The sequence below is a fragment of the Sinocyclocheilus grahami genome, unplaced genomic scaffold (assembly GCF_001515645.1).
Source record: "Sinocyclocheilus grahami isolate Dianchi unplaced genomic scaffold, SAMN03320097.WGS_v1.1 scaffold410.1, whole genome shotgun sequence".
In the NCBI taxonomy this organism is placed as follows: domain Eukaryota; kingdom Metazoa; phylum Chordata; class Actinopteri; order Cypriniformes; family Cyprinidae; genus Sinocyclocheilus; species Sinocyclocheilus grahami.
In genome coordinates this window covers 1,939,529-1,950,728 of record NW_015505589.1, presented here as the reverse complement: position 1 = coordinate 1,950,728, position 11,200 = coordinate 1,939,529, and the positions used below count along the sequence as shown (strand labels likewise).

General features: G+C 35.6%; 1 protein-coding gene across 2 annotated transcripts; it reads right to left on the bottom strand.

Moving 5' to 3' along the window:
- Positions 1-971: 971 nt before the first annotated feature.
- LOC107550945 (uncharacterized) lies at positions 972-2,855 on the bottom strand. 2 transcript variants are annotated; one of them, XM_016232394.1, is made up of 6 exons: positions 2,692-2,855; positions 2,246-2,590; positions 1,915-2,088; positions 1,793-1,833; positions 1,578-1,676; positions 972-1,304 (listed from the first exon to the last, which is right to left on the bottom strand). In XM_016232394.1, the coding sequence occupies exons 1-6, from the start codon at positions 2,738-2,740 to the stop codon at positions 1,206-1,208; spliced, it is 807 nt and encodes a 268-aa protein (XP_016087880.1). In that variant the 5' UTR covers positions 2,741-2,855; the 3' UTR covers positions 972-1,205. The 2 variants fall into 2 exon arrangements, with proteins under 2 accessions (XP_016087880.1, XP_016087881.1); XM_016232395.1 differs by having other exon boundaries at positions 1,793-1,830.
- Between the last annotated feature and the right edge of the window lie 8,345 nt (positions 2,856-11,200).

The window sequence follows — 11,200 nt, the reverse complement described above, 5'->3', positions numbered from 1 at the left end:
TGGAATATAAATATGCTTCAATTAACTGAAGATTCTGGTACTGGTGAAAAAAAAGAAGTAGCAACACTAATATAACACTTTTTATGAAGAAGTAAACAGGATGGCTGTTATTAATTGAAAGTTTTAATGTTTCTTGTTTGAAGCTCGACCCTCTCTGATTAAATGAAATAAAAAAAATTAAAAAGTAAATTTGGAAATGCCAATTAAATTATTTCAAATTTCAAAACTCCTACATGATTTAAAACTGCATGACTCACTTTACACCAGACGTTGCCTGTTAATTTTGTTAGTCTTTTTTTTATTCACCTGTGGCTTCAGAGCATGTCAAATCGCCTACAGTCTGTTACCGATTCTGTCTTCTGAAAGCACACACTGAACACTCCCACACAGAAATCTGTATTCAAGGGACATTTATGAAAATATATTGAAACTAAAGATTTTGCTCAGGATGAAACAGCATTATCTTGTTGTTGAAGCACGTCATATGACTAGGGCTTTTACCGTTAAGTCGCTAAATGGGGTTGCGTAGGCAGCAACACGTATCAGTTTTTTTTTGGTAAACATCTCTGTTCACTAAACATTTTATATTTTGTCATCTTCTTGTATCACGCTTATTGCTACAAAACTTGCTATTGACACTAAAAATTAGTAACCTGCAACTATTAGTTTAAAGAGCTATTTTAACTTTTAGCAATTGCCGTTTAATTCCTATCCTGTATAAAGTCATTTCATACTGAAACAGTATCTTTTCAGTGCACTTACGGTCTTAAAAATAAAAACACTAGTAAATAAACTACTCACAAAACATTTGCAATTCTATGAGGTTGCGTATCTGTTTGGCAGTCACCTTTTGAAGAATGCTATAAAAATACTGTATGTTCAAGCTCACTACTTAACCTTAATGGAAGCTTGGAAGACACAAGAAAATGTGTAATTATAATTTTATCTTAAATATATATATACATGCACCTTGAGCACAATACATCTTAAAATAGACTCAAAAGTGAGCCGACAATATTTAATAATTCAGTCTTCATGAGTATTACACGAAGAAACACAAAGAGAAATACACTTTTACAGAAATACCCTTACTAAATTGGGCCAAACAGGACCAAAAGCTTGAAGTGCCATTAAAAGACTGTCGATGACAGTCATATGCAAGGCGAAAGAGATTACAGTGTGAATAAAATTCTGGCAAATAATGCTTAACCTTCATCCTTTGGTCCTTTCTTTATGTGGACCTCAGAGTATGTCACTGATTCCTCGGTGCAGCTCACTGAAGTGTGTGTCGGAGCTGGACAGTTCTAAAAAAAAATAAGTCATGATATAATGACAAAATAATTGCATGTGGTTACATATAAAGTGCAAGTGCAAAAGTAAACAATGCTGTCCATTTGCTTTCTGAATTGTTAAAAAATAAGTCATGATATAATGACAAAATAATTGCATGTGGTTACATATAAAGTGCAAAAGTAAACAATGCTGTCCATTTGCTTTCTGAATTGTTAGCATGTAACAATTAACTAAGCATGAGTTGAATACTACAGACTAAAAGGCTCTTGATAGGCATTATTTACCTCGTTTCTTGATTTCACACTGTCTCGAGGAATGCTTAATGCTGCATAAACAACAGTTTCACGAGTGTCCGGGCATTGTGATCCACGGGTAGCATCAACCTGAGAGTGAATTAACTTATTTGAAAACTACAACATTACTTTTCTGAAAGACCATCAGCTCTGCCAATATTCACAATCAAATGGAAAAATTTAATAAATCAACAAACTTCACTCACCAGGGCTTCTTTTGCTCTAGGTTCTATTCTGCAGTGTCCTACTTAAAATAATAATAAAAAAAAGCACATTGTGATAAATCCATAAACATTAAAGTTTAAAAGAAATACACAATTTGTCTTACCTTTATAATGTATGTGAATGACACAGGCAATACAGATGATCAGCAAAACAAAACCCAAGCCTGATAGAACGGACCACATCACTATGTCTGAATTATAGGGGTTTGGTGGGAATCCCAGAGTCACAGGTGGGAGAGTTGGTGTTATCGCTGTACTTGAATTAGACACTACAATTGCTGTGAGAGAGAAGCATAAATGTCTATCATTTGGATTGTTCATTAGACTTTTTAAGTACCAAAAAGTGTGGAGTGCATTGACTGTTGCATACATTTTTTTTATTGTATTCTCAGTCCTTTAACAGAATAGAATCAAAATAATTAAAATAAAGCTTACCCACATACACGTGCGTCCCATTTCCATATTCAACAGTTCCAAGTGCAGGTACATTCATATGTGCTGTGCAGTAATACATGCCACTATGATTTAGACTTATTGACTGCAGGTGCAGCGTTGCGTTGATAAACACAGATCCATTTGCAGGCGATGGATAGGCAGACTTAACAATCGCTTCACTCTCCACTATAGTTTGATTATCTCGCAACCACTTAACCATGATTCCTTCCACGCGTGAATCAGCTTTAATATGACAGGTGATGAGGACATTGGTGCCTTCTTTTGTTGTTATCTCAGGTATTTGCCACACAGATATGTCCCAAGATGCATCTCCAGAGACGAGACCTGTGAGAAAGCAGCAAAAAAAAGTAAAGTTTAATTGTTATAAATCTAGCAGCATCTTTATATTCAATTGTGCTACTGAGGAGGAAAAGGGACGATAATACCTGAGAACCAGATGGTTACGAAGAGAGCAGAGAGACTGGTGCGTGTCATTTTATTTAACTTGCATAGACAGCGGGTTTCTCAAGTTAGCAGAGGCAGCTGTTTTTCATTTTTCCTGTGTGGTGTATCCTGCCGTTTGAATCAAAGCATCACCTTATCTGCATAAACTCACACGCTACGGTGACACCCACAGACAGGCCACTTGAGCTCACATTATAGCATTTTCACTTTTTAACAGTTGAGTCAGTGGCATCAATGGGTTTTTTTGTCAAATGTACATTATTCATTTAGCAAATCTATTAATTTATTCAAAAATACATTGAAATGCAATTCATACAAACGATGCAATTCATACTTTCTACGATGAACATGCTTTCAGTTTCTGTATTAAAATGTATTTTGAGATTTTCTGAGGTGCAAAAGGCCAAAAAAAATGAAACAGCTGTCATTATATCATAATGAACAAATAAACATTAATGAAAGAATTACATTTTTAAAAAGTAAAAAGAATACATACATAGAACATGTGATTACACTTTATTTTAAGATGTCCTTTTTACAGTGATTGAATATTAATTAACAATATGTCCTTACTAGAAAATTATGGTTACATGTAATTATGCATCATTTACTGGTTTTACTATAGTATATACATGAGATATGTGTAATAAGAACATTGTAAAATAAAGTGTTACTTAAGATTTTTCCATACTGTATGCACTATTGTATAACAGTAAAGTGTGATACAGCTTTTGTACACTATGCTGCGCTGTTTGCGCCCTCCTCACTAAAACCGTGGGAAAATTGCCAGTGTGCATTTCTTGGCAGCCTTGTAATGTGATTTTGGGGCCATTATCCATATGGCTGTATCAGTTGTAACTTTAACACTCCCTTCTCCCTTTGACAGATAATGGTAATATGGGCAAGTAGACAGGCTTTTTTTCTCCGCTTGCCTCTCCTCTTACATCTTACATTGCTTCAGCGTCCTGAACACATTCTCTCTCTCTCTTCCTCTCTGAAGTGGGATAGTGTTCAGCCGGGGTGGTAATTTGGTCATAAGCCATCTCTGACTCACTCAACGTCTCATCCATCGCCTTTCACACTTACCTAATCATCTGACATCCCCTCCATGAGCTCTTGCCTTCTTGTTTCTCCTCCAGTCTTCCATTCAGTTTCCTGATCTTCTCCGCAAGGCTCTTTTAAATGTTCTCACCCTCTCCTGATCCTTCCTAACTCACACCGCTTGTTATTCCTGCATCATGAGTCCTGGTCTTCAACGGTCGGACGAAAAGACAAACCGCTCTATCGATGGAAGCTCAGACCACAGTTCTGGAAGGTGTGCTGAGGCGCAGGGGGCACCACCACTGAAAAATTACATTTTTTTGACTATTTTCACTTGCTTTTGTCCGGCATGGCCTATTAACATTGTGGCGTTGGTTTTTTCTCTAATGGTGAGTAGAAAAGACTATTGTTTTTTTTTTTATATTATGGAGTGTATCTACCTGGACAGTTGCATGTTCGTATGCTGCTTTTTTAAAAGAATAGTTCACTCAAAAATGAAAATTCTGTCATAATTTGTGGAACAATAAAAAGATATTTTGAGAATTTTTCTGTCCACACAATGGATGTCAATGATGACTAAAACTGTTTAGTTGCCATCATTCTTCAAAATATCTTCTTTTGTTTTTCACAGAAGAAAGAAAGTTACATAGTACAGGTTTGCAATGACTTGAGAGTAAACAATGACAGAATGTTCATTTTTGGGTGAACTATCCTTTTAAATCACATTTGTTAACTGATAATATAGATCATAATGTACAGTTTATCTTTGGTCTTATCTGGTGTTTTTCTGAAGAGTTGTTTTTGTGTGTTTATAGTTTTGCACTTGGCAGAGTGTTATACATACAGCTTTGAAATCTGACTAAACCTAATGTTCTTATGGTCCAGATAGACATATAAGTGTTATAAATAGACCGGCCTCAAGTATCTGTGCAGTTCACTTTTGTAGCACTCCCACACTTGCAAGCAAGACAGCATACACTCACACACACACGGCAGCCTGCAGATGTGCTCATTTGCACAAGGCACGTGAAAGGTGGATACTGTGATGATGAACTTTCTCAGGCTGTTGTTCTCTATACTGTAGATGAACAGGAAGGTTTTTTCAGTGGTTTTCTACCTGACTTTTCACACCTTGACCTCAGAACGAGAGACACAGTCTTACACTCTGGCCACTAACATGTAATTCACATTCTTTTTAATGTCAATTAAAAAGAAAGTTACTTTTGCTATGAATTTAATATATATTAAAAAGCAATGTTTCTCATTCTTTTTTGTCTTAAGACCATGACCCCATCAATACGACTCAACATTAATACTATATATTATATACATCATGAATTAATTGTAAATGTTGAGGCTGTAACGCTCGCCTAAATCAGACATGAGAATAGAACCGTGTTTTATTTGTGTGACCTGTCTAGGCGAGCATTACAAGGCAAATACCTGAGGCCTGTGTATTATTGAAGTCACTAATATTATTAATTTTATAATTAATATTAATGTATTGTACACTTAAATAATTGTGGGTAAATAATTGTAAATGATAAATAAAAAAAGCATTTAAAAATACTTATATATAATATCAATGTTAGAAAATTATGTAAATAGTGTATATATAATATTTAAATAATTGTTTAAAATATATATAAAATAATTATTAAATTAAAGCTATTTCAAAATACATAATTTTATACCATATTATTTTTATAATTTAAATGCATTATAAATGCGTACACACATTTAAATGATTTTTTTTTAATAATATTATTTAAAGATTTTTAATCAATAATAATTGCAACTGTGAGTGAACTGGAAAAAAACATTAGATTAATGCTTAGTTTTTTAGTCTAATAACAACCTTAATATTTTTAAGTAATAATTTCTGCTTTAGAGGGTTTAAGCACTGCACCATAGGAATAAAGAATAATACATCAATGATGTATAATGAATCAGGGGGTGCGGATCAAGACAAAATGGCTATAAATGTAGCATACGTTCATTTGTATATTTTTGTAAGGTACAGTGATTCATGGCATAAATGTGATTCATCCGCATCATAAAAATGAATCATTTTCTGTCATACCTTTCCCCTGCATTCAGCAATCAAATCTGTGCTTTAAATGCCACCAGCAGACTAGAGACAGTGGGCTCTGAATGGAGTAAAGTGCAGGGGCTTGATGTGGAGAGCAACACCTCCAGTTTCAAGTTGACTCTACCGCTGCTACACATTAAAACTTTAGGGCTCGCTGACTACAGCAGCTGCAGACGCCATCACACCGCCTGTGAGAAACTAGATGAGCATCACAAATCAACCCAGCTCAATGCCCTCTGACACACTGGGGGGTTTTATGCATACAGTATCATTGTCAAAAGTGGTTAACACATGAAATGTATCTTTACAAGAGCAGTGATTTGATCCTTTAAAATATTTTGTTCTCACTAAACCTCATGCTCATTCATGAAAAAACTACTTTTTTGTAATCAGTAGGATTTACTTGAGATTTACTTCCACATTTACTTAAAATGCATAAAATATTAAAACTTTAGATATTTAATTTGTTTTATTTCATGTTTCAGGCATACATCTGACAACATGTAGTGATGTTTACCACTAATAAAGAGTTTAGACCACCTGCTTTGTCTCAAATGTTATCAAAGCATAAATATTCTGGTTTTAATATGCGAATCAGTTTAGTGAAGTCAGATGATCTTTGTCATCCCAGTAAATGTGATTTAGTGCGAGTGGGCTGTATGTCCAAGTCTAAGTTTGCTGTCTGATCTTATTAAGAGAGACGGAATGAGGCTGGCATCTTCACTATGCCCCTCATTGCTGTCTGCTTTATGGGCCACCTATACTGAGGTCTAGTTTTTACTTGGAGACCTGTCACTGATGTTGCTATCCAAATATGCTACAAATGTATTTTGACAATAAGCTAAATTTCTGTATTGCTTCATTTAAATGAATGCCTTTGAGTTTTTCCATCCTCAAATTATTTTGTGAAATTGTGTCGTCACGGTTATGATTTCTCTCTCATTCAGTCTCAAAGCAGTTATGATGCAGAAGACTATGAAGGAGCTCAGCGGTTGGGGAGAAAGTCTCTTCACATGGGAATTGCTTCCTTAGTCATTGGCCTTGTGATCATAATGATCTTCTCTGTTGTACACTTCACCACGGTACTCATTTGCACAAAGCTGTCTTGAATATATTATAAATATGGTTTGTTTAAAGAATAGTTCACGTAAAAATGAAAATTCAGTCATTATTCACTCATGTCTCAGTCTTGCCAAACCCATATGAACTTTTGGAGAAAATCCTAGCCACTGTTTTCAGTATAATGAAAGTGAAGGACTGGCCAAAAATACAAAAAACACCATAAAAGTATTCTAAAAGTAGTTCTTGTGACTCATGCGCTTGCGCTATATTTCAAGTTTTCTGAAATTACATATATCATATGAGAAACAGACTGAAATTTAACTCATTAATCACTGAAAGTCTTGGAGTAATCATTAAAGAAGCAGCCATGCTTAATTTGTGAACACAGTTTTCCTTTAAGTTGAATCTTCTATATGAATAAAAATATTCTACTCACAAAATCAGTGTAAATAGTTTGATAACAAATTAGACTGATCTGATTTTTTAAAGTCACTCACTGACTTGATGGTCCGATTGCAGTGGTTCAAATTCAACTGGAGGAGAAGATTATCAGTGAACTTAAATTTCAGTCTGTTCATCACATAAAGCCTTTATGTGGCTTCAGATAACTACAAGAGACGTACTCACTACTTTTAGAGGAGCATTTTAATCTTTTTGGAGACTTGAAAACTCCTATTCCTATTTATTCACCAGATTTTCTCTTTTTCTGTTTCACAAGGGAAAACTGTGTTTGGAACAACTTGAGGATTAATTTTTCTGTGAACTATTCCTTTATGTACATTATTGCCTTACTCGCATATCCTATTAAGTAACATGATTTATTCATTGTGTTCTCATTTAGTAAGACATTTTTTTTAACTTTTTTTTATATCAACTAAACAGAATGCAATCTGATCATGGAGAAACCAGTTCGACAGGAAGACTACACTGTAAATTGGTGGCGATCAGTTCCAGTTAATGCAGGAGGACACTGTGCGCTACACCCAGAACGTGGTTACACTGTGGTGGCACCATGAGCTTGAACCATCCCGGGTTTATAAGTAATCAATATTTTCAAGTGGGTCTGATTTGCTCAAAGCATGGCCAAGAATCCGAACTACAGGAAATCTTACACTAAAAGTAATTTAATATTCATAGCATCTCAGAATGATGTTGTTTATTTCCGCAGACAGTACAACTGCATTTGTACGTCTGTATTTGCTGAGTATGATGGCACATCAAATATTGTAAATGTGTAGTGTACATTGTATTTGTCCTGAAGCATACTAAAAGGATGCTTGAACCCAAATAGCTGATGCTTTTACAGAACACAAACCAGTGTATGTTTTTGGATGAATGTAAAATTACAAGAAGTATGATCATTTTTTATGAATATGAATAAATGTGCAATGTATGTAACGACTCAATACACTAAATGCACAAGTGTCTGTAACATATGTCTGTTATATAATGGATTATAGCGGCACTAGACACTCCATCTCCAACTTTACACCCAATGCAATCTGCAGCGCTTGGAGTATCCTGTATTTTGATATGTAATATTATAGCCAGCTAAGGTTAAATATAGCTAAATCTGTCTCAAGTCTTGGCAATCACAGCAAACAAGCTAAATACGCAATGGTAGTATTTACTTTAAGTGTTTCATTGACAAGTTTTCAGTGTACTTCAATGTATGGGCGATTATAGTAATAGTAATCAGTGTGTCACTACCATCAATCTCACTTGAGTTACTAACTAATGTTTTTCCAAGATGCACTGGTGGTCCGTCTCACTGCTGTTGCCACCCATGTCTGTGTTTATTGAAGTGTGCTTCGCGGATACAGTTTCACCTATCCCAGTACCTCATTGCCAGTCATGTCATGACACTGCGAAACTGAACAGCCGTGAGAATGTTGCAAGCTTTTGATGAACACGTGTGTGGACACTCAAACACAGCTGGCTCACTCCATCACAGGACACACCCATTGGCACAGCCCCTAAAAATAATAATAATAATAATAAATTTAAATGAAATAACTATGAAATATAAAATTAACATTACTTTAAAATATTTAAAAAATACTAATAAAATATTAAAAACAATATGTGCTGTTTGAACTCAAATAATTCCTTTATTATTTTAAAAAGCCCAAACCACATTTCATATAATACTTAAATAAAGCTGATGGTAAGTGGTCTACATTTGATTACTAAAATAAACTCATACATGACACTAAAAATGTTTCTATTAGTGTAACAATCCGTAGGTACACTGTAAAAACAATTCTGTCGTTTTTACAAAATAAGTTTGGCAGCTGTGGTTGTCAGAATCATTTTGTAAAAGATACAGAAAAACTGTAAACACATTTAAGGCCAAAAACGAACTTTTACAGTAAAAACTGTCACTGATAAAACTGTTTAGGTGATTTCCAAAACAATATAAACAGCGGTCAAAGGTTAGGTTACTTCTTTTATCGCTAGTATTGTTAGTGAACCGTGTGCGTATTTTAACAACGGTTTTTTAAAGGAATTATACATCTGTCAAATTACTTAATGTAATAAAGGTAGTTTTCGGCTGCAATCTGCAGTTCGTCTTGTGGAACGCAAACTGTTCTTTGGCGCTTCTAGCACATTTGGGCTAAACGTCGATTATCTGAAAAAGCAAAATAGTAAGGGTTTTGCCATATTTGTCGTATGTGATAAGTAAATCTTTAATAAATTGAAAATAATGACAATATTTTTCTTGTTGTCGACTTACCATCCGATACTATTCGCGAGCATCCGTATGGTTGTTATGGTTACCAGATGAACACTACTTACCTAGGCAGCTTCCGTCTATTTTGAAATCAATAATTATTAATAATATAAGTAACTTTTATAGTTACTTAAACTTTGGAAACTCCCGTACTTTAGAAATTCTTGTAGGAAAAGAATATTATTACGATATATAAACAGTTTCCACAAAAATATGAAGCAGCACAACTGTTTTCAACACTGATAATGATAAAAAATGTTTATTGAGCAGCAAATCAGCATATTAGAATCATTTCAGAAGGATCATGTGACACTGAAGGCCGGAGTAATGGCTGTATTAATAATATATATTAAAACAGAAAAAGTTCACAATATTACAAAATCTCACAATATTAGCTTTTACTGTATTTTTTGATCAAATAAATGCAACCTTAGTGAGCATAATAGACTTTCAAACCCATTGTAGAAAATCTTACAGATTACAAACTTTTGAACAGTAGTTCAAATAAAAATATATTTCTTCACATTTCTGCTTTTAAATTCTCTCACTTTTAAATTCTCTCTCACAAACTAACTTTGTGCCACAAATGCTGTTGATTGAGCTGAACTCGCAACAAATCCAGAATTTTCCTTCAACTACGTTATTGTACATAATTGTCTAGTGTCACACATTTCAAAAGTGAACAGAAAACACTTCATTATGTTAATGTAGCATTAGGACACTATCTCTCTGGTACTGTACTTTTGGCCACTTATAAAACTGATAAATTAAGGCAGCACTTGCTGTGCTTTTACATGCTCAACACTAGGGATCAGTGTGCGCTTACGAGAAACTGGAAAAAAACAACAGAGGACATGGTGATCTCATGATGAAAGCAAAATGGCTTCGCTTTCAAGGGAACTTCGAACTGCGTCCTCTAGGGGTCGCTATGGGGACGCCTCGTCGTGACCCGTGTCTGAAGCATACATTGAGAAAACACCAACAACACGTTGGCCGGCGACAGCCCATGACTTCACTACCGGTGCGATTATAATATAAATAGGCACCAGGAGAATCCACTTCTTCGTCTTCACTGACCGTTTTGTTTGAAGCAGTACATTTCCGTGGTAAGAGCGATCTATATTCCTATCATTATGGCGAGCACTAGCAAAGCATTTAGAGGGTGTGTGCATCTGCGTCGTCGTTATTTGACACCTGATGACACACACGATATCTGCGTTGTTTGTTTGGGCAAAGAGCACGCACGCGATGTCCTTGAGGGGGCAATCCGCGTTCATTGTGAGCGTATTTTAATGAAAAGCTCCGCTCTCGTTTGTCTCTCTTTTCGAGGAAAGGGGGGCAGCCATCTGCTTCCCGCGGCTCAGGACCCACCGCTGCTGAGGCACAGAGGAGGATGGGCTCGTGGGGATCGCAGGTGGATCCGGCTGGGGTTTTCCCTCTCGCACTCGTCAGCTGTGGACGAGAGTAAGCTGCTGGAGGATGATGTTATTTCTTTAACATCGTTTGATCCGGGGGCCGGTGCTCTGCTGGGTTCGGCCCGGTAAGAGCAGGAGATGTCTGA

Excerpts from the sequence above, each read along its gene's own strand:
- LOC107550945 (XM_016232394.1), bottom strand. The coding sequence starts at position 2,740 with ATGACACGCACCAGTCTCTCTGCTCTCTTCGTAACCATCTGGTTCTCA. Across the intron at positions 2,591-2,691 it reads CGTAACCATCTGGTTCTCAG|GTCTCGTCTCTGGAGATGCA; the intron begins GTATTATCGTCC and ends GCTTTCTCACAG. Across the intron at positions 1,834-1,914 it reads CATTCACATACATTATAAAG|TAGGACACTGCAGAATAGAA; the intron begins GTAAGACAAATT and ends TATTATTTTAAG.